Below are 24560 nucleotides of genomic sequence, written 5' to 3'. Positions count from 1 at the left end.
TCTTTATAGGTGCTGTACTGGAAGGGAGGGAACATTAAAAAAAGGGAATGTGTTTATCTGTTGGAAGAATGTGAGCAGTAGGAGAAATACAAGCCTGAATAGACATTACTTAAAGAAGGAGAGAAGAAATGTACATGACTTCAATTTCTTTATAGTCATCAGCTCTATATTTATTTTTTAATCTGTATACCATTGAATTTAATTGTGAGTAGATATTGATAAAAAGGTTGACACTTTTTCTACAATCATGCAGTAATATTTCAAAAGGAATTATTTTACTTTAAAGAAAATATTTTAAATGTTAAATATTCCCATTTAAATTCTGCACCCGATGAAGAAATTCAATTATTGAGTTTTTCCAAATAGGCAAAAAAATGATCTAAATGTTTTAAAATTAATATAGAGCATAAATATGTTGGTAAAATGCATAAAAGGATTATAGAGAAGACTAAACATAATGAATAAAATAATGAAGATAGTGCAACTTTGTTTTAAAAAACAAATACTTTTCAATTTCTGGTTTAACAGCTGTGTAAACTGCTACAGAAACCAGTCTATGTAATCATATCACTTGGCATATTCTTGAAGATCAAGTGCTTGGTTATAGTCAGCCATAGCTTCCTCAATCACACCTATTTTACCACGAACTTCTGCTCTAAGATTATATATCAGGGCATCATTAGGATTCAAAGAGAGAGCTGTAAAAAGAAAAAATGCAAGATGTGTTTTATGCTAACACTCAAAAGGTCTCAGTTTTTAGAATAAAAATCTTATAACAACTTTAGTATTACTTGTTTAAAAACATTTTCTTCATATGCACCTATTTAAATTTAAAATATTGAATCTTTCTTAGAAAATTAAATTGGGGAAACACTACAATGTCTTTCTTTGAAAGGCTGCCAATGCTTGTATATAGTTTCCCTAATAATTTTCTGCATCTTAATTTACCAATACTGCAAGTTATTACATAAAGAAACCCATATTGCTTACATTAAAGACATGGTATATAAAAACATTCATTTCTAATGTAAGTTTTTCTAGACAAATAAACCTGACAGGTTTGTTCTTTTATTATTTAAAAAACACATCAACCACTGTAATCTTACCCAAAACATTACAAAAAAATATACCTTTACTTAGATCTTCCTCAGCTAATTCATATTGCTTTAAACAATAGTAGAACTGTGCTCTATTAAAATACACTGCTGCCCAAAAGGGACAGCTTTCAACTACATTTGCAAAATCTTCTTTTGCTTCTTCATACTTCTTTAATATTGTATTTGCAATAGCTCGATTCATGGCAGCACATTCATTTTCTGGATCAAACTTTAAAGCCTTTGAGAAGTAGTCACTGGCCTATAAAATGTGAAGATAATGATAATTTAAATACAATTTAATTGGCAGCTATACAGAAATTTGAAGTATTTTACTCTTAATATAAAATTAAGGCTAATGGCATTTCCAGGGGATTCTGGAAGCATTTCATCCCAGATACAGATGATAAGAAGGTGCATTGTCTGTAGAGAATGCAAAAAACAGTAATAAAACTGGCCAACAGTTGATCTGCTTTTTGTTATCACCACAAGTAGACAATTCTAGACAACATCAGTGATGAAGAATAGGAGACTTGACCATGCAATGCAATATACAGATGATGTATTATAGAACTGTACAATTAAAACCTATATAATCTTAACCACTGTCACCCCAATAAATTAAAGTTTTTTAAAAAATAAATACTCTTCTCTATTAAGGTGAAATGTTTCACTACCTTACCCCCACCCCATAAGTCCCACATCCCTGCACAGCACAAGAAAAAGGTAAAATATAAATTAGAAAATAAGGTCCCAATAAGAAGATAAAATATATTAGAAAATTAACACTTTTCATATAAAAACAGAGTATCTAAGAGCTAAAGAGATAAATTTTGAAAATAAGGTCCTAAACCATATTAAAAAGGGATTGAAAACTCAGTTATACTATGAAAAGTTATAAGGAAGGATGAGAGACGATAAACACCAGCTTGTTAAGAAGATCAAAGACTGTGTTATTCATAACTCATCATCAAGCTGGAAGGACCCTTCAAAGTGTGGTCCATATACCAGTACTGGAGTATTGATCAACAACAAATTAGAAATTAAAAAAAGAAAAAAACTGGTCCTTCACCACAAATGGCTTGAGATGCGGATTAGACACCCTACCACTGAAGGTAAGAATCTCTTCTCTAACTCCATGATGGATGAAAATTTGGCTCCTACTTTAGACTTCCCTAAAGGAAAACATTTTCCACAATAGAGCTTGCTCTCTCCAGTTCCTTACCACTTGATTTTTCCCCAGCACCACAATCTGGCTTCCACCTACCTCTCCCTCTTCCATGAGTTTACTCTTATTAAGGAGGACGATGACTTCAAGCCCAATGGACATTTTATAGTTATTTTCTTCCATGACATTTCTGTGTCATGAACACTCTTGACCTATCCTTCCTTCTTAAAACTCTCTCTGTCCTTGAATCAGGGTGACTCCCTGTTTTTTCTCCTAGCTTTCTGATCATTTTCTATCAGTGTCCTTCACGGAACTATTTTTCTCTGTTTCTCAGGGATTTTTCCTCAGTTTACTTCTATCATTGGTGAAAGGAAATTCTGATGGAGTCAGATTTCTAGGTTCAAATCCTGTCTCTACACTCTCTGCTTTTGGGTAACTAAAGTTCTTTTTTCCTCAACTTTTCACATCTTTAAAATGGAGGTAATAAATAGATATCTATGTCCAGTGCTGCTATAAGGGTTAAGTGTGCTAACAATAAAGTATTGAGAATGATATGCAGAATCTAGTAAGGACTAAATTATTATTGATATTAGAGGCCCGGTGCATGAAATTCATGCACAAGCAGGGTCCCTAGGCCTGGCCGGTGATCAGGGCCGATTGGAGCCTTCCGGCTGCTGGATGGGGCCTTCCTTCCACGGCTGCCAGCTGCTGGTGGGGGCCTTCCTTCATTCTGTGCTGCCCCCTAGTGGTCAGCGCATGTTATAGAGAGTGATCGAACTCCTGGTCTCCTGGTCAAACTCCTGAGGGAACACTTTGCATATTAGCCTTTTATATATATAGATACCATTTTTCCCAGTGTCTACACATGAAGATACATCATAGTCTTCAGGCAATACTCCATGAATTTGGCTGCCTATGACTTTCGAGAGGCAATTAGATCAAGATTTAGTAACCCATCTCATCCCAGAATGGCAACTCTTCTATGCTGCAGTTAAGTGCAATTGAGGATGTTAAGATAGCAACAGAACTGGCATTCTGTGAAGAGCTTAAAGAGAAGTTACTCCTGAACAGAAAGCTGGACTCACAATCATTGCCGGAAACTGATCATTGTCCCACTAATAGAGAGATGTGGAAAGGGAATCCGGAAGGCTGGTCAACCTTAAATGCTCTGAAAGGTCGGAGCTAATCACTCATTTTTTAGTTGAGACTTTGGTAGTTGAAGCAGCCTCCACCTGTTAGTCTTATGTAAATTCTTGCTGATTGGCTATTATTGGAATTTCCTGCCTAAAGGATATGGGTGTATCCCATAACCTTAATAAAAGGGATAGCAAAGCCAGGGGGGTGGGGGTAGTCCTCCCCCTAGAGGTGGGCTCCCACCTGGCCCCCATTTCCCAAATTAATGCTTTTCTAGTCTCTTTTTCATTTGTGTGTGGCCTTCTCCAGAACCCAAACCCTGAACTGGAACCCTGAATCACATGGGACGTGAAAGGGGTTTCCACAAATCACCAGAAATTAGGCAAGGGAATGACTCTGAGCAGGGATAAGACTTCCTTCAAAAAGCAATTTATGCTCTGGCCTGTGTTACAGTGTCGGCCCACTCACCAAAGAGTCTCAGGTTCCATTCCCAGTCAAGGCATGAGCAGGAGGCAACCAATCTATGTGTCTCTCTCACATCCATGTTTCTCCCCGCAACCACCTTTCCTCTCTTCCACTCTCTCTAAAAATCAATGGCAAAAATATCCTCAGGTGAGGATCAACAACAACAACAAAAGCTATTTAAGCTTCATCTTAATTCGCTGATAAATGATTAATAAAGGTGACACAATTATACATCACCAAAGCAGGACTTCAGTCAGGAAGGAGTAAATGCCTGCCACAGCTAAAAATAATTGAATTTAGCCCTGGCTGGTTTGGCTCAGTGGATAGAGCGTCGGCCTGCGGACTGAAAGGTCCCAAGTTCAATTCCGGCCAAGGGCATGTACCTTGGTTGCGAGCACATTCCCAGTGGGAGGTGTGTAGGAGGCAGCTGATCGATGTTTCTCTCTCATTGATGTTTCTGACTCTATCCCTCTCTCTTCCTCTCTGTGAAAAATCAATAAAATATATTTTTTTAAAAAATAAATAAATAAAAATAATAGAATTAAGTAAAACACAATATGTGCTTAACTTTGAACAATCTACCGTTCTATTAAAATTTCCAAAATATATTGTTTAAAACTAGAGGCCTGATGCATGAATTCATGCACATTGAAAGGAAATTAATTAGAAGAAATATTTTAGAGGCTGGGGAGGGACCGCAGGAGATTGGCTCCAGGGCATGTCCAGCCCGTCTCGCCCAGTCCTGATCAGGGCCAATCAGGGCTGGCCGGCTGGGGAGGGACTGTGGGAGGGCTCCAGAGCATGTCAGGCCCATCTCACCCAGTCCCGATTGGCTGGACCCCAGCAGCAAGCTAACCTACCAGTCTGAGCATCTGCCCCCAGGTGGTCAGTGTGCATCATAGCGACTGGTCGAGGGGTCAAATGAATGGTCGACCTATCAGTCAGACACTTAGCATATTAGGCTTTTATATACATAGATATGAAAGCCTATACATTTAAATAGGATTTTTGAAGTACAGAAATATTAACTATGAATCAGAGGCCAAAAACACCAACCACAATGGATGGCCTTGATTTTTTAACAATTGTTCCAATGCCCTTATAACTGTAATTAATTAGAAAGCAGATCCAATTACTTTTTAAAGTCACCTGTAGTTCACGATGCATACACATAGCTCATCCAAAAATGGTTTAAAAGCACTAAATGACTAATTAACGATTAAAGTTGTCAAAATGCATACATGTTTCAACCCTCTAGAGATTATTTGCTCTGTTGAAGGACCCTTTCTCCTGACCATAAATCTTTCCAGTATAGTCAGAAACAAAGGTAAGAGGCCTGGAGCATAGTAATATAGCTGAATGACTATATTAAAGTCTGTTTGTCTTCAATAAAGCCCAATCATCCAATACATCGACAGAGGGCAACACACATTTCAGATAAAATATTTGCCCAGCAAATGTATCCCCAGTTTTTAAGAAAGAACCATAAAAATATACTAGTATGTCAAAGTACACTTCAGATCTAACCGAAAAGTGTCACACATGATGCCCAGAGTTATTAATGACAAATATGTTTAAAATGCAAAGGTTTCCTTCTCATGTGGATCTTAAACATTTAAGGAAACAGAAAATTGCTGTGGGCATTTTAGTTGTCTTCATTTCATTAACTAACTCCATGGTGCAAAGAAACATTGGTAGGACCTAGCCAGACAGGGGTCTGAGTTTGATGAAGTTTAAGTCATTTGACTTTGGCTTGTCAGCCTAGGGAAATATTAGCCTTCCAGCTGTCCACTGAGGTATCAGCTACAAGTCACATTCATACCTTACAGAATTAGACTTTCAATAATTCTCTGTCCAAGCACCTAGCTTCACCACTGAGGTCAACCAGGCTTATCACAGGGATCAGCAAGCTGTTCAGGGTCATGATCTAACTTAGGAAAGAATAAGAGCTAAACCAAGACAATGTCAGAAGACACAGAATGAAAAGGATAAGTCTGAGGGGGGAAAAAAAAGAAGCAAAACTGACACAATTATATTAAGGAGGAGAGGAAGAGAAATTCATGGTTGACGCTGGTGTTTTAACCAAGGTGATTTTATGAAAGATGACATCTTAAATTGAGAGAAGATTTATATGAAGAACCACTAGACTGGGGTTAGAGGATATAGAAATTCTATTTTGGCCTAATGCACTTGTAAAATATCCAGATTTAGCAACTGGTGATAAATATGGGTTAGGAGCTCAGAAGAAAGGTGGAGGCTGACATGCAGTCTAAACCATGGGTACAGACAAGCTTTCTGAGTAAGGAAATCTAGGGAGAAAAGGAAGGGTTTTGATTCCTGGCCCTATGAGCTTACAATCTAATTGGAGTGAGGAGATAAGAGATCAACATACAGAGACAAGTGTGGAGTGACACAAAATTGAATCTGTATAGAAAGAATTGTATACAAATCAGTACAGAGTTAAGATCTCATTTTAAATTCATGACCACAAACCTCAAATGACAGCTTAATGTTGTCTGATACCTATGGATGGTGCCAGGTGGGGGGGATTGCTTTTTAAATTATATAAATGTCTAACCACTATGCTATACACCTAAAGCTAATAAAAAATATTGTCATCGGTAATTGAAAAAATTTTAAAGAAAAAAAAAGAATTGTGCACTGAAAGACAAAAAGACAACTTAACCTTTTCTGCTACATTTTCCTAGTGTGTTCACCTTACCACTCTCTAACACAAGCATTTCACATTTTCTCTACCAAACTCCTCGCCACCCCGTTTCTCTTTTTAACTGTCCACCCTCAACTGATAACTGATTCTTGTATTCCATGGAGGAAATATAATCAGTAGGAATGCCTACTATCAATATTTACCAAACTATATTCAGCTGTGCCCTGACTCTCTGCCTTCCCTCATGACATAATGCATTGTGCATCCTGCTCCAAGCAAAGACTACCCCTGAAACTTCCAAACTCTAACTCCATCAAATTCTCAAAGATTTTTAGCCTAATTGTCCCTGCCACTCTCTCCTGCATCCATAACTTCTACCTTTCTCCTAGATCCTTCTCATTAACATAGAAGCATGAATCAATTAGCCCTCATCTGAAAAACAACAACACTTCTTAACCCACTCTAGCTACTACCCCCATTTCACTACTCTTCACAGAAGAATGTCTTGAACCAGCGGAACAGTCCCTAATTCTTCACCTCACATTTTCTCCCCAACCCTTCCCACTCAAGCCTCTGCTGCACTGCTGTTCCAACAATGTTCTTGCCAAAGTCCTCAATGATCTCGTCCATCCTCCTTGTCCTTGACATCTCAACAGCATTTGACACAGGACACTTTTCCCTTCTCAAAACTCTTATTCTTGAGAGTGACATGCTCACCTGCTTATCCTGGCTGCATGCTCCTGCCTCAGTTTACTTTCTGGCCTCTCCTTTCTGTTTCACTTCTAAACATTGGTGCTCCCCAGGACCTGCTCCTTAAACCCTTTCTCTCCTTCTATACTAGTTACCAGGTAATCTTACATGGTCTCACAGATATGCTAATACTGATGTAATAATGCTTATGTGAGACTGTATTAGGCATGTATTGCTTCAAATATTTTCTTACTTATTTTCTATTTCTTCCTCCAATAAAATATAAGCTACATCATAAAAGAATCCTTTCTTACCTTGTTCAGCTCTGTATCCTCAAGGCGTTTATAAATGCCTATCACATGGCAGGTACATCATGAATATGCGGAGATTGAAAGAATGAAAAGCTAAGTAGAAACAGGAAATACTTGCTGAATTTTTTCAGCAAAATATAGATAAGAACCATAGCCTCTTCATACATAAAAGCCTCAAAGTTCATTTTATTAAGAAGTGTGGTGAGCCCTAGCTGGTTTGGCTCAGTGGATAGAGCATCGGCCTGTGGACTGAAGGGTCCCAGGTTCGATTCCAGTCAAGGGCACATGCCCGGGTTGCAGGCTCAATCCCCAGTAGGGGACGTGCAGGAGGCAGCTGATCAATGACTCTCATCATTGATGTTTCTATCTCTCTCTCTCTCCCTTCCTCTCTAAAAGCAATAAAAATATATTTTTTAAAAAAAGAAGTGTGGTGACAGTTTTGAGTGGTGAAGGAGGATATAAAGGTGACAGGTCTCAAAAAATGCAGGCAATAAAAACAACTTTTTAAAATGAGCACATTATTTTAGAAGGCAAGGGCTGTGAAAAGCTCAGAGAAACACAGACTGTGTGGTAGCCTTCCAAACCAAGATAGGCTAGAAAGGACATATTGTAAAGTCCTTTACTAGCATCAGTGGGAGCCCAACTTGGCAAGTTACTATGGCCCACCCTCTTATTTCCCACAAGAACCTCTGCTATTAGGGAAGGAAAATGATTTATTACATTCAAATATGAGTAACAGAAAAGTAATTCACCTGCCTTCATGGCAAAAACAAGGATGAAAGTAATTAATTTTTTTAAAATAAAAACTCACCAGAAAAAAAGTACTGCTACAATCTAGATTAAAACTATAATGTAGCATTTCCAAACGAACTAGAAAAAATTCATTATAGAAGCAATTGCATTTAAGAAAAAAGTAGTTCAGAAACAAAGGATCTCAGAAAAGGCATGGCCGATAAGGTCTGACATGGAAACAAACAAATAAACAAAAAACCTAAAGAGAACTTGAATTCTAAGGTCTACAAGGGGACTATAAATATCTCAAAAAACACAGGGAAGAAGGCAACAAAAATGAAAAAGAAATTAAGAGCTTTAAGAAATGAGAAAAATAGTTGATATATAGAAGCTAAAGGACAGGAGATAGATAGAGTTGCCCAATGAAGAAAATCAAAACCATGAAACAGAAAAAAATTTTCGCTGAATTCAACAAAACTTTTCTGAAATCTACATATTGAAAGCATACTGTGCGCTTGTTAACTTTGACACCAATGATCAACTCTGAGGCATGCATTGTTAAAACTTTTCATTAAAAAGATTTGATTATCCTAACAAAAAAAAGAGTCACAACAAAAATTGAATTGTATCCAGTTTCTTGACATCAACCTACAATATCAGAAACAGTGAAACAACACAAGATACTCAAGGGAAAAAAAAGAGCCAAGGGTTTTAAACCCAGATGTGTCTCCTTAAGATATCAAAGCTAGAAGCAAACAGTGATGAACATGAAAAAAATCTAAGGAATATTGTTCACACGAGCCCTTTCTCAGGACTCTATTAAAGGACCAATTTCAGACAACCAAGAAATGATTGGCTGGGATGGAAACTGGCAAAAATCCTGGTATTGAGAAGTGAATATACTTAACTGGAGAACTAAGACGAAAATTTGAAATAAGAGTAACAAAATGTACACAAATATTAAATCCTTTGGCAGTATAGGAATTATGAAACTAACAAGACAATGGGAGAACACTGACAGTGGAAAGTAAGCTGATACAATAAACTCAAGCATACTTAAGAATACAAATAGAAAAAAATATAAAAGAGAATACTATTAAGTAAAATTGAATAATAGATGAGAGAGAAATTTATTGTTGTTCATAGTAGAGAAACTGAAAATACAAGGAAATAAGGGTATAAAACTATTATTATAAAGGTAGTCACTAGGGCAAAAGTGTAAATTTTCTCAATATCAGAAAAACTGAAAAAAATTAAACAGACCGCAGAATAAAATTCTTCTAAAACACATGAAAACAAAAATAACAGAACAAAAACAAACATACTGATTATGCCAAAATGAAAATGGGCTTAACCCGCCTATTAAAAGATAATTATTTTCAAATTGGCTTTTTTTTCCCTTTTTTTAAAATAATTCTTTATTGTTGAAAGTATTACGTATGTACCCTTTTTCCCCCATTAACCCTGTTCAGCCCACCCCCAAGCAAAATCCAACTCTATGCTACATAAAAGAGACACATCTAAAACAAAAGATTCTAAATGTTGAAAATAAAAGGAAGGACAAAGAAATACCAGACAAAAGCAAACCAAATGGAATCAGAGGTCAGATCTGATTTATTCCTAAGAGCATTAAAAAACAAAGAAGGGCATTTATAATGCTGAAGGTTATAGTATATAGTGCATATATAATATGTATTAATATCTATACAAGAAATAATGCAGCAGCAATTCTCATAAAGCAGAAATTATAAGAAATATAAAAAAACTATATAGAACCAAACCAATGATATGATACTTAAATAAACCTTTCTCAGTCCAAGATCAACCAAATAAAAAAAAAAAGAAAATGGATATTGACTAATTAAAAATATAATTAATAAGGTATATCTTATACTTCTTTGAAAAGAACCCTTTAATATTTTTCAATACTTGCCATATATTAGACCACATTAAAACTCAATTAAGAACCAAAATTAGAAAATATAAAAGCCTTTCCATCTTGACATTTCAAATGCCTTATTAATTTATTATTGAGTCAAAGGGGAAATAAAATTACAAGTGCAAAATTTGGGGAAAACAAAAATTAAAACTTCAAAGACCAAAATATGTGGGATACTGCTAAAAGCAGTACTTGGAGAAAAGGCATAGCCATAATAATTTATCACAATAGAAATGAAAGGATGACAATAAATGATTAGCTTCTGACTCAAAAAGATAAAGAATGGACAGCAAGACATTTCAGTAAGTCCAAAATAATGGACAAATGTTGAATGGATGGTGATAATGAGGAGAATAAATCCAGAGAGGTTAAACATTTAATTAATTATAAACGTTCTTATGAAGGACAACATTTGTTTAAAAAAGAACTAATCAATGATTAGCCTAGGATCTAAGAACTGAATTTTAAAACTATATATAACAAAGAAAGCATTTAATGTAAAAAGAAAATGTTAAAGAAAACTCACATTACCTGGGAAAACTGCCTGTGGTGAAAGTAGATATTTCCTGCATTAAAGTAAGCCAGTGCGTATGTAGGGTTTAAAGAAATTGCTGCTTGATAGTCTTTCATTGCGTTTTGTTGCTGACCCATAAACTCATGAATCACACCGCGATTTGTTAAGAATTCTGCTGTAGTATTGATCTGCAATTTAATAGTATGAGTATTTAGCATCTGGGAATAGTATTAATCTCCGATTTCATATCTGCAAAAATGAACATTATGAAATCTACTTGTGGGAAGCTAGTAACTTTATAGTTCAGGTGAAGCCCTATTAGAGCAAATATTTTGAGAGAGGACTTGGTATGAAGTTGGCTCAATGTCAACACTTTGTTGATTTTGGTTATAATAAAATAAATAATCTTAGTGCTTTACTCAGTTCCTTTCCAAAGAACATGGGGGAAAGCTTATCTGCTTAGCTCTGTTAAAGCTGGAAAAGAAATTAAATAGTTAACATGTTTATTTGTCCTAAGCAGCAGCAATTATCTTTCAGGGCTTTCCTTTTTCTCACCTCAAAGATTACAACATTTACCTGAAGCTACAGAAACAGAATCCAAAAATCTAAGAAAAAAAAGAGGAAGATTTTCTTTCATTGTATACAAAACCTGAGGTATTTATTTGCTTTTTCACTACAGAAGAATCTGGGGAATTACATTATTCTTTCTGTAGTGCCTTCAAACCCAGAACATTATTTTTTTGCATTCATTTTTTATTACAATACCAGAGGCCCGGTGCACGGATTCGTGCACATTGAAAGTAAATTAATTAGAAGGTGGCTGGCAGAATGAGCTGGGCCAGACATTCCCTGGAGCCAACTTCCCGTGGTCCCTCCCCAGCTGGCTGCACCTGGAGCAGCGCTGCGACTCGAAGGGCATCTGCGGAGTGAGCAGGGTCCCTCAGGCAGGTGGGGTACTTTGGCCTGGCCTGCGGGGATCAGGCCGAAACCGGCAGTCCAACATCCCCTGAGGGGTCCAGGAGTGTGAGAGGGCACTCTGCAAAGTTGCTGTTGCTCGGCAGGTGCTGCGTTGAGCATCTGCCCCCTGGGGGTCAGTGCGCATCATAGCTACTGCCCCATCTCTTAGGCTTTTATATACAGGCAGTCCTCGGGTTATGTCGGACTCAATTTACATCGTTTCTTGGTTAGGTCGCCATCTCTCATTTACAGTGTTTATTAAAAAAAAAGTTCCATCATTTCGACATATGTACATATGTGCTTTATGTATTTTATTATTTATTTACCACAATAAAGGTCAGGAATTATTATCTTTCTTTTAAATTTTTTTTACTGTTTCACTTCATTACCGCTGTGTATGTGCTCCATGTGAGTGACATAGGTGCTTATGTAGGTGGGTTCTGACTTACGGAGAAATCGAGTTACATCGTGCCGTAGGAACAGATCTCCAACGTAACCCGAAGACTGCCTGTATATAGATAATATTGATGCCCAATAAAACTATAAATTGCATTTACTGAGAGAATCAACATTTACCAGGAATTTGTTTTTTGAATTTTAAATGTATTCAGGTTATAGAACTGGCAAGCCATAATAATTCTTTAGGAATCTCTTGGAACAATACATATATATTATTTTCTCTATAAATCACTTTAAAAAGTAACAGACTATTTTTACTTAACCCTATTCATTGATGTGTTAATTTATGCTAATTATAAAACAATCTAAGTGGATTTTTACCTTAATGGCAATGTTAATATCCTGTATTGCAGCAAAGTTATTACCCATCTGAAGACAGACCACAGCTCTTCCTTCATAGGCTAGGTAGCTCTTTGGATCAACTTCTATGGCAATGGTAAAGTGGTTCCAAGCTTTCTGGAATTTTTCTTGGGCCTAAAATAATTTTCCATTTACATGAAGTAGGAAATTATCCATAACATGACAAATATTTGATTCTAACTTAATCAAATAAAACCTTTAGAAAGCATATATTTATACAGTGCTAAATATAAGATATTTTAAACAAGAAGTAGGCTGTAATTACCTCTTAGTATTTACACAGAATTTTTAATTAATTAAAATAAATCTAATAGAGTCATTTCATACCAATCTTGGACAACATAAAATCACAGCCACCATGTGGAACACATATGCTTTGGACAATCACCACAAAATTGAGCTCTGCATACACAGGCAGAAATTGTATTTATTTGCGTGGCATTGGATCTCTGGTTTTGCATAATATACATAATAAAATAAATGTGTGTTGAATAAATAAATGCACAAACTACTGGTGTAAAACCTATTTTGATAAATGGTACAAGCACCTGGAATTTTAAGATCACTACACATATTCCATGGAAAATGCATGCAAATCTGCGAAGCATCTATTTATACTAACCTTAATGACAACTGGAAAACAAGAAAAAAGGTCAGGAGAGCGGCATTGTGCATAGAAGGATGTCAGAATATTTCCTAGAGAAGACCAACTGGCAACTAAATACCTCCTCGCAGGAAGGCAGTGAGCTGATGAATTCAACATGGTCCAGGGCCTGTCCTTTATTCCTATGGGCTCAAAAACCCAAGAATCTCAGAAGCTGACTCACATTAACCAAGATGAGCCCACTGACTCTTGCATAAAACTAATAAGGCATATAACTAGTAAGATATAAGTAATAGGACACTGTTCTTTAACCAGCAAATCTTCTCCCTCTTGGCAAATTATGTGAAATTCACCACCATCATCACAAATTCATTTCGTAACAAGGAATCAGGCAAACTGAGATTAAGTTATTAAAATATTAAGCTGCAAACAGCCTCACAGTAGAATTATATCTGTCATCAGCTCCTCACAACATCTGTTTTGCTCACTTCCATATCTCTATTGCTAAGCACACAGTAAGGAAAACTGTATTTGTTGAACAAATGATCACTGTCCCCTGAGGAGGATTTGAACTCTCCTTCAGTCCTTCCTTTCCTGATTCAATCTTTCCTCATACTAATGTGTGTGCTTTTTTTTTTCAGTCCTTTTCCATATTGATATGTACCCAGTGACATCTTCATAAAACATGAATCTGATGTCACTGCTCTAGTTAGTGATACATTTTTAACTAACTGACAAGTTAAAAGATATTATTCCAGTTATTATTCAATTCTCTAGTCTCACCTCACATCACTCCCCACAATCCCTAACATTCCATTCCCTGGGCCCTCCAACTCTTTTGCTATCCTAATACTGTGTCCTACTCCCAACTCCTACGCCTGACTAATTACTAGTATTTCACGCCTCAATTTAAATGTTAATTTCTTTAAAAGCCCTCCTTTACTCCTCAAAGCTAGGTTCCCTTGTTATAAATGTTCCTAAAACCCATCCTTTTCCTTTGTTGCACTTATCATGCATATAACTAAATAACGAAGAATATGACTACTTGATGCTCATCTCTCCAATAGATAGTAAACTCCAAGAAGAACCAAGTATAGTTTATTATTCTATTCCTAGGCCTAGATCAGTTCTTTCCTATACTATGTGCTCAGTAAATGCTTATTAAATGCAATAAATGATGATAGCTCATTCCATTGTGTTACAGTCAGCTTTAGATGTTTTGGGAGTCATCATGTATGTCTCTTTAAATTGACTTTTCAGATTTTTACTGTGATCCAATAATGGCTAATTTTATGTTTAATTCTTAGAAGGCAAGCTTATTTCCCTTATTAAGAAGTTTTTGGGAATATCTCACTATAACCACCAATTCCAACAACCACCTCCAATATTATTAATCTTAAACCAGCCAAACTCACTTATTTTTAAATGAAAAAATTCAACTTTAATTTCATTTTAATAGAGATTTCTGCAATTTATAATATTTGAATATACTTCTTTGCCAAGTGTTTAAATTTTTGAAATTAAAAGGGATAAAAAGAGAATTTAAGATTATTTAGTTTCTTTTCATGGAGAATATAGCACTTTTAGCACTTTATTTCAAAAAGGTTACTATGTAGGAAATGGACCTCTGTGATCCATCTTCAGCATGGTCAGCTTTTGAAGGAATTTGCTTAACTTCCCCAGGGCAAACAGAATGTAGGGAGAAGGGAAGAGGATATAGGAACAAAGAACTGTGCGTGTGGGCCAGCATCATGGTGGAAAACCCCCTCCCCACACTCCCCCCCCCCCCAACCCCAGGTGCCTGCCTGGGCTAGACAGGGGGAGGTAGTGGCCCCTAGAGAGGGCCTCAGCCCAATTTTATTTATTTATTTATTTTATTTTATTGATTTTTCACAGAGAGGAAGGGAGAGGGATAGAGAGCTAGAAACATCGATGAGAGAGAAACATCGATCAGCTGCCTCCTGCACACCTCCACTGGGGATGTGCCCGCAACCAAGGTACATGCCGTTGACCGGAATCGAACCCGGGACCCTTCAGTCCACAGGCCGATGCTCTATCCACTGAGCCAAACCGGTTTCGGCCCAATTTTTTTTAAATGGCCCAATGGAAGACAGCAAGACCTAGGCAATGCATGAGGAAACAGGTGACCTTATAGTACTCAGCCAATGAGGAGCTGGAGGAGAGATTGAATAAATAGGCTGTGTTGGCTGCCCCAAGTGTGCCTATACAATAGCGACGGGCACCCACTCTCAATCAAGGATGTATTAAAAGTCTAATTTTCGCCATACTTCTGTCTCTGAGGCTATTTGAATTCGGACAGGTGAGCATTTCTCACAATTAACATATTTTATTAGTGCAAAGAACTTGGTGAGTGCATGGGTCAGGTCAGAGTGTCCCAAAAAGCACTCAGAGAACTGCTTGGCCTCACACAGAGTCGCACTCTTCCATCTTGCTGGAAGGACAAATGCCCGGTGTCTTGCCTTCCCAGTATGTTCTAATTCACTGCCATTTGGAAGATGCCCTAAATTCAGAAGTCCCTATACAGTGGTTGTCTGACCCATTACATGGCTGGAGTCCACTTCAAAACTTTCATACATTGTTTATTCCCTTTAGCTTTCCACTAATTCAATGGGACAAAAGTTATGAAGTCCAGATATGAGCTAGTGAAAACAAATGCTAGCCAGGTTCTTATATGTGAAACTCATCAGGCAAATTTTAAAAGTTGTCTATAAATGTGGGGTGAGGTAGAAAGGGGTGAAGGTGGTAAAGAAATCAGATTCAAAAGATCCTCATTTCACTAGTATACCAAGTCCCCAGATGGGTTCCCCAGGCAGGGTTGCTGAGAAACCGCTGCTGTGGATACTAATAGAAAGAGAAAGGTAAAATGTTCCTAACCAAAGAAAGAGCAGGTATCCCCATCACCAGTGAAGAGCCAAATATATTCTCACTCCTGTCCAAAAGGTGCTTTTGATAGTGTTGTATTAATAATAGGAAAGGCACATAAAAGGAGGCCCGACATGCATGTCATTGTGTAGCTTCACCAGGAAGCTGCAATTTCACACTCCCCAGGGCACCACTGGCCCATTCCCCACAGATCACTAGGGAAAGAGGTCCAACAGAGGTAGATGCAAGCCCAGTGAAGTTGGGGTGATATAGGAAGGTACTTGCCTGTCAGTCAAACCTAGAAACAGGGATTATTGGCCAGAATAGGCAGAGCCACTGCAAGCACATGAAAATCTGGGAACACATAATCCCCTAAACAAAGGCGTTTGCTCTCTTGTTGATCTTGGCTCACTCTTGGCCCTCTTGCACTTTCCCGTATGGCCCATGGTCATGTGGACCCCACATGCAATGGACTAACGGACTGCAGCAGAAAGCACAAGTCAAGTTAGCCTGATGCTGGACTGGAGTGTGCAGACATAGATGGAAACTCTGGACATCTGGACACTGGCTCTGATTTCAAATCTGCTGAAACAGAAGCTACACTTCTATGGCGGGACTGAGGGAGAGGGGACCTTGGAAACTCAGGGATTTAATTCCATGCAAATAAGAAGTCCCTTGTTCTCCCATGCCAGTCTGAGAAAATTCTTTTTCTCAGGATATTGCAAGAAATCCACTCCTACCAGCAACCAACAGGGATGAAGACCTCTCCCTACCGGTAACACTTTCATGGCCCAAAATGTTCTTATGTAATATTACCTGCAAATTGTAACCTAAAGAAATTCTGGCTTTTGTGCATATTGGATTGTAATGCAATGCTTTCAGAAAGTCCTTCTGTGCTTGTTTGATGCCTTCATCGTGACCATATTCCATGTAAGAATTTCCCCGTCCAATGTAAGCATCCACAAAGCAAGGATTGATACTAAGAGCACATGTGAAGAAATGGACAGCTTCTTCAAACTCTTTGTTTCTGAAAATAAATAAAATTGTTGATGCTTTCTGTTGAGTTACCTAAGTACTTTCCTGTATATAAAGTTTTCATAAAGGTTTACATTTACTCTTACAAAATTTTTTTTACTTTTATTGTCCATCATAGGAAGTAAGAACATGAGTCCACATGACCTAAGAAAGGCTGAAGGGGTCTTTGGAGATTGTGGTAAAAGGGAAAGAGGGAGGTAAGAGCCATTTTCATAGCAGAATATACTGGGATGATATTCTGGAGTTCTTTTTTCAGAATTATAAAAGGCTGCATGGCATTCCTGAACCTGTTTTAATAGCTATCTGTGGCCAATATGGGAGGGGGGGAGTATATGGATGGAATACACTATTTAAAGCAGATTATAATAAATTTATATGTATTTAATATTTACTTATACAACAAAAGGAACCAAAATGTTATACATGGGAGTCCTTACTTCAGATCTATAAAGATAGGCCCTTTCTTTTTGGACACCAGGAGAGAAGAGAAAAACAAGAAAAATGCATTTTATTTATTAATTTGTAAATATATTTAACTAAATAATAACTCAGTTTTTCTTCCCTATTTATTCTCTTGTGGTGTGGGTGAGGGCTGGTAAGGGAATCAAATGTTTCATAAAGAAGTCACTTTTCCATCTCATATGCATATCTAATAATTACATTTCATCTCAATTAGCCTGGAGGAAAGCATTTTTCTGTACCTATCTAGTTCTCAGCACTAGCATGTAATGAGTATCTAGTCTGTTTCAACTAAGTAAATAATCATTAAACTTTAACACTGGAAAGGGACCTTGAAAATCACCTACCAACACTTCAAATCAGGTGACAACTAAAAATCAAGTCCAGGGGAGGTGACGGTGTCAAACCCAGAGACACCCAGCTCCCCGCATCAACAGGGAAAAAATGATGCAGGTGCCACGATAGAAACAGCAATTTAATTTTTCTGAAGATGAATATATCACAGTGTCCTGTAGATTGAAGCTCTTGTTAAATGAGCAGTTAGCAATGAAAAAATGTATTATGTCAGGATACATGTTCATCAATACATAAAAGTCTTAGGTATCAGGTACCACAAACATAAAAGAATATTAAATTTGTTTTTCTAAAATAAGATGTGTTTGTGTAAATAACGTGATCACTGACAGAGGTGCGTCTTCTCATCAGGGCCCATCCTTCAGTCAGGACTGTGAGCTGAGCTTGCAGTCTGTGCCACAGACAGAGGCCACCACATTTTCTAAATTAATCACATACGTGCCCAGATGTGCCCTACTGAGTTGTACAAATAAATCATAAATACCTCCCCAAACTAAAGAATGTGGCTTGCAGAGTCAAAGTTTCAAAAATATTTATGCAAATATAAGAATAGTAAAATCAATGTGCTGAGGTAAAAAAGTGGCTAGGATATGTAACTGAGTAATCACGCTCTCCCTCTGTGACATTTTTTTTTTCTATGAAGATGGTTTTCATAAAGGGATCTAAAAATCAACTGTAGCACAACACTCTTCGTGACCAAATTGGGCAACAAGTAGATATTCAGCCTAAGGAATGTTGTCTCTTAGCAACCACAAGAGTGAGAACCAGAGATATACAAAGGCATACTTCAAAAGTCTGTAACCCCCTGAGTTCAAAGATCAAAGCCCTAAATTTCAAATATTTATACCTTTTTAAAATTGTTTTCCAATTGGGAAAATTTTTACTTTCCCCACTATAAGATACTAGTAATGATTCTCCAATACTGAGAAACTGTGCTGCTGTGATATAAGTATGTTATAAACTACCTTGAAAAGCAAAATATTTTTCCTGAAATAGATATAATCAATCACTAAATATTTCTTATTGTTAAATTCAGTAAAACCGTTAAGACTCAAAACATATGGAATTGGGACTGTCAGTTATTAGGGCTTTACCAGTGATTTAAATTCTACTTTTATTAAGGGACAATAGAGATTCTAATCAACTGATAAAAGTTGGTTATTTGGAATTGCAAAGCAGTATCAGCTTAAGAAGGCTCCACCATGTAGTATATCCAGTGATTACAATTCATGAAAGAGATTGGGAACAGACACAGAGAAATTTACTGATTCAGTTGCTAAACACAGGAATGAGTTTGGGAGAAATTTTGGAGTCTGTTTTTAATTTAAGAGAATGCAATGACCTCAGACATTTTTGGTCTGTACTCACCCACCAAAACAAACATATCAGTCATCATTATTCCATCTCTTTTCAAGAATGACAATTACTTAAAGGGATGGATTGTACAAAGGTTGCTGGATTAAAACAGACAATTGTGTGACTATGTTTTGCTGTCTATATAAAATAAAGGTCCCAATTTAGGCCTTTAAATACAAAGACATCTTCAAAAGTTTCAGTTATTACATTATTATGTTCATAAAATAAAAAAAATCTTTCATAGGGAAATGTTACTGTGCTATGCCCTAAAAAGGAAAAAAAAAGGAATGTTTGTTTCCTAAATAATTCAAAATTGGATATTTATATAGCCTAGTCTGTGTAGTTTATGAACTATCCTAATTTCCCCTCCAATTAATTGCTATTATTTCTGTCTTAAAAAGTAATACTGTAAACTACTAGTTAACCAAATATACTTTATCTCACATTAAAATCTTCACATGCTGAATCTCTATACTTTTAAAAGCAAAATGACCAGAAACTAATTTTAGATGTTAAATGTATATGTAGAAATGTAAAACTTATAATTAGTAAAAATCTATGTAATATTATGTCAGAACAAATTATAAAGTGATCTTCTGTATTTTAGCCTATGTAACTGTTCTCTTCTCCCCTACTATAACTTCTCTTATAGCAGGTAATAATGTTTTAAGTAATATATTTTTGTAGATTTTATTGTATCTTGTAGATGTTTACTGGTATTATTTTAATTAGTTTTAGATTTAGAATTATGTTTTCTAAATGCAAAATTTTTTGAAAATATTTAATTTTTTGAAATCACCCTTCCTTATAGGAAACAGGCTTTTTAAAGGCTAGTTTCATTTTAGGAACAAAATTAACCACTTAATTTTATTCTTAGACATTTCAAGCTGTGCATGATTTTACTCTGTGTATCACCCAGGTCCTTTTCCCCAGTAAATGGGCTTGAATCAGTGGGTACCCAATGCCAGGATACAGGTATTTGCTTGCAGACTTGGTTAAAATACCTTATTAGAAGGTAGGAGGGTGCTGATGACACACCTAGTTGTGCTCCCCACTTCTATGCAGGGATTCTTTGTCTCTCCCCATTTTTGTCCCTGTCACTTCCACATTTTCCTCTTTCTATTCTTCTATTATAATTATTAGATGGTCCCACTTCCTTTCACTTCAACCTACATTGCATACCTGTGATAGCACATGGCGGTAGCTTGACAAAGGCTCACATTAGTCTTGCTCAGCAATGCAGCTTGTTTAAAATCCTGAAACAGTTTTATAAATTTTGTTAGTTTTGCAACATTATCCTTTGTGCTTTCTTAAACTTCATTCTAGCTTGTGTTCTACCACGAATATACTTAACAGAAGCATTAACAAAGACATCTTAAAACTTTTTTTTTTCCTTTTAGTATCACATCTAGTGAGAATTGATGGAGCAGAGGAAACCCATAACTGAAAACTCACTCAGAATATTGGACTGGTCTGCACTTTCCTAGGGGTTTTGCCCTGATGTGTGTAATGAGATCTCATTTACTTTCTTCTTATTGTTTTTTTTTTCTCAGTTCACACCACCAGAGACTTGCCCATCTAGATAGAAATGGAAATTCTTCTATAGAGAAACTTGGACTTTAAAAGGACATTCACTGGGCCTTCTTTGTGATTAGCTAAGGCCGCTTCTACCTTTGGAATTCACACTTCTGGGGAGAAGTGTATCATTTTGTCCAGGTTTCCTAGAAGCCTCCTGAGAAGGAACAATGGAAAATCTCAAGATTTTGAGTTAGGAAACTTAACTGGAATGGCCCTGGGAAAGAGGTTGTTTGAAGAAAATTAAAAGTCTGCAAGAGATCCTGCCTCTGCGGCCCTGAACACTATCCTCCATTAGGCTCCAGAGACAGTGTCCAAAGTGCATAAGCTTTTCAAAGACCTACAAAAATATGTGAGAACTGAGGCAAAATAAGAACATCACTACATTGAAACTAATACGGTATTTAGATGAATATCTACATACAAAAATATTATGTAAATTGAAATGATTCTGCTTTTCCCAAAGTACTGCTTCAGCAGGAACCTTCACTGGCAGTCTTGGTTGTAACGTCAGGTGGCCAGGCTAGAACAGGAGAGTGCTGTCACCTCCTCTGGAGTGTCAAAGGGAACCCCTCCCGCTCCCTTCCTGGAGGCTGGCACCCGCACGCTCCAGCCTCAGAGGGCAGGTGTCTGAGTTCTGGTGTCCACCCTGGAGGAAGGAGAGGAGCTAACCACACAGACAGCCTCCCTTTCCCTCTCCCTCCTCATTTTCCCTCTTCCTCCTCCTCCTTCCACAAACCTTCCCTGGCTGTAGCAGAGGGAGGAAGCTGCCTAACTTTTCTGCAAACATTGGAAAGGCAGAAGGAGTAGTAGGGTCAAGCAGGGTCACTGGAATCCTATTGGAGGAGGAAGGTTTCAGTCAGAGACCAATCTGTATATATGGAATCCACACTTAGATTCCTGTAGTATATTTTGATACTAAAAGGAACTATTATTGGAAGAAAATAAGAAATCTATTGTCTACAAGGGGTCCTCAAACTTTTTAAACAGGGGGCCAGTTCACTGTCCCTCAGACCATTGGAGGGCCAGACTATAGTTTAAAAAAAAAACTATGAACAAATTCCTATGCGCACTGCGGGCCGGGGATGAGTCGGCTGCTAAGCAGGACAGGCAGTGGCACCCGGTGGGCTCGATAAATGTCCTCGGCGGGCCGCATGTGGTCCGCGGGCCGTAGTTTGAGGAACCCTGGTCTAATCAAATGTAATATAATCAAATATGCTACCAGATAACTCCCCCGAATACTGTGTTATTTACTGATTTTATCCTCACCTGAGGGCATGCTAAGAGAGAGAGGGGGGGGAGAGAGAGTGTGTTATCAGTTTCTTTCGGAACATGCCCAAACCAGGGATCGAACCCTCAACCCAGGCATGTGCCCTGACCAGAAATGGAACCAGCAACCTTTCGGTGCACAGGAAGATGCTCAACCAACTGAGCCAACCTGGCCGGACTAAGAGGACTGTCTTAAAGTGGAGGCAAACTTAGTGAAATTGAGATTTATTACAAATTGAGATTTATTTCCTATTTATTTATTTTGGAAGTTGTGAGGAGTGATCAAGAATTTAAAAGACTGAGAATACCAAGTTCAGTTTTGTAATCAGATAAAACTTACAAAAGTCAATCTGACTCTATATGTATAATTATCAGCAATAAATATATGATGACTATTCTCATTACTTAGAATAAAGCTAACTAGTTTTTATGATTTTTCCCTTCTGCATTATTTGTTTCTAATATGAAGATCATAAATAATAAACCACACATAGCCACTCATACACAAAGCAAATTCCTTATTTGTAAGGACCTTCACCCACACTGTCTTTGTGTCAGAAGACAGACTCTTGACCTGGTTCCTTCCGTTCTCCTCTGGTAACTTGCTCCATCATATTCCTGCCTTCTGTATTTTTAATTCTTGTTTCATGCCCTGACCTAACATGCCTTCCCCTCAGCCCTCCCTGCCTACAAACTACACATGGCCCAGTCCTTCTAGTTCCTGTCACCACCAATCTCCTTGAAAGCATAGCTAACACTCACATTCTCCACACCCCCCAATTCCATCAACTTCCTATTATTTGTGTTATTTAATGAAGACCACCTTTGTCATTTGTAAATTGCATCGGAAGACATATTTTTTATTTACTTTTATTCTTATCAGAGTAACCCATGAACAAAGTGCATGGTGTCTCATACAACTAGAAAACTGACAGTGCTGGCAGCAATCCCCTGTTCCACCTCTCCTTGCCCCTGAGGCCCACTCCCCAAACGCAACTGTTTTTAACATCTTGCTGCTATTTATCTTCAAATTTCAAAATAACATGAGAATTGTCATGTTTAACTTCCCACATAGGATAGAATTTAGCTATCTTACCCCAGCACTCCACACATCTCCTTTTCTTCCACCATCCCTAAAAAAATAGTCTCTATTTTTCCTCTTAAGTGTAGGATCCTTGGCTACCCATTCACATTTAAGTTTGAGGCATTAAAATACAGTATGGTAGTTTTCCGTGCCTGAACATCTCTTTTCTACTATCTTCAACCTTGTGGAATTATATCCTTTTTATTCCTTTACTGTCTTCCTGGTAGGTTTTCAAGAGGAAAAAGAAATAAACACATGTTCTCAATCCAACCCACTTAACCATTAACTTCCCAAACAATGCCAGTCCAAATGCTGTGCTCTGCTTCCTGACCAAGGGTCCTAGGAAGGCCATGCAAGGATCAGTTACCTAGTATGTTGTCAGCACTCATCCCACTTGACCTCTCTGTTAATCAATCATTCTCACTAAAAAAATTTCCCTGCGTAAGTGTTAAGACTGCTGTCTCCTGTTTTTTCATCTAGCCCTTCTATTATTCAGTCTTATATGTCTTCATTGGTTCTTTCTCATTTTTCTAATTTAATTTTTCAAATAATTTTTTATTGGAAAACTTTTTTTTTTTTGCTTTTAATTTGTATTTGCAGGGCATATTTTTTTCCAGCCTTTTACCTTTCCTATCTGTATCAATATATTTAAAGTGTGACTTTTGTAGCCAGAGACTTTTGAAAAAAAAATTCTGATCTGACATTTTCATTACCTAAATTGGTCTATTTTTTATCATCTTACTAAATGTCACTCCTAATATGGTTGGATTTAGGTCTACCATCTTATTTGTTTTCTGCTGTTTTCCTCCGTTTCCTGTTTGTTTTCCCTGTCCAGGCTTATTTTGGATTATTTTAATTTTCTAATATTCTATTTTAATTAATCTACATTTTTGTTCTGTTTGTTTGTTTGACTGAGGAGATCACATTTGAGCAGAAACCTGAAATGAAAGATGGGCATGAGCCACATGCAGATTAGTAGGGAGAGCATTCTATGTACAGAGAAGAGCTTATGTGAGGACCCTGGGGCAGGAAGGGAGCCTGGCATTTCCAAGGAAGAGCAAAATGCCAAAGTGGAGGGACCTGAGTGCAGAAAAGAACAATGTTTGACAATGAAATCAGATCAATGAGTGACAGTCAGATCATGATGGGTCTTCGTTGGCCACAGTCAACAGTGCAAATTTTATTCTAAGTGTGATGGGAAGCCACTAGAGGGTTATGAGCAGAGGAATAACATGGTCTGCTTTATGTTTTTAAGAGGTTGTCTGCTGCTGTTTGAAGAACAGCATGTAGAGACAGGGACAAGAGCAGAAGCAGAGAGGCCAGTTGGGAAGCTCCTGATGTAGTCCAGGGGAAAGATGCTTGAGGATGGAATTAGGAAGATAACAGTGGCAAAAAAATGAGAAATGACTGAATTCAAAATATGCTTTGATGGCAGAGCCTACTCAACTGT

The 24560-nt window shown here is 37.3% G+C and overlaps 1 protein-coding gene across 1 annotated transcript in view; it reads right to left on the bottom strand.

Moving 5' to 3' along the window:
* Positions 1-484: 484 nt before the first annotated feature.
* The window catches only part of TTC6 (tetratricopeptide repeat domain 6), a gene marked incomplete at its 5' end in the record, with an annotated part of 255488 nt that continues 231412 nt past the window's right edge, over positions 485-24560 (bottom strand). The window contains 6 exons of the mRNA XM_080653529.1: positions 485-698; positions 1131-1356; positions 10733-10903; positions 12453-12605; positions 16795-17005; positions 20365-20438. Of these exons, the coding sequence (XP_080509655.1) occupies positions 568-698; positions 1131-1356; positions 10733-10903; positions 12453-12605; positions 16795-17005; positions 20365-20438 (966 nt within the window). The 3' untranslated portion in view covers positions 485-567. The remainder of the gene's footprint in view (positions 699-1130; positions 1357-10732; positions 10904-12452; positions 12606-16794; positions 17006-20364; positions 20439-24560) is intronic.

Source organism: Plecotus auritus, assembly GCF_963455305.1.
Source record: "Plecotus auritus genome assembly, chromosome: 1".
In the NCBI taxonomy this organism is placed as follows: domain Eukaryota; kingdom Metazoa; phylum Chordata; class Mammalia; order Chiroptera; family Vespertilionidae; genus Plecotus; species Plecotus auritus.
This window is presented reverse-complemented; position numbering and strand designations above follow the sequence as displayed.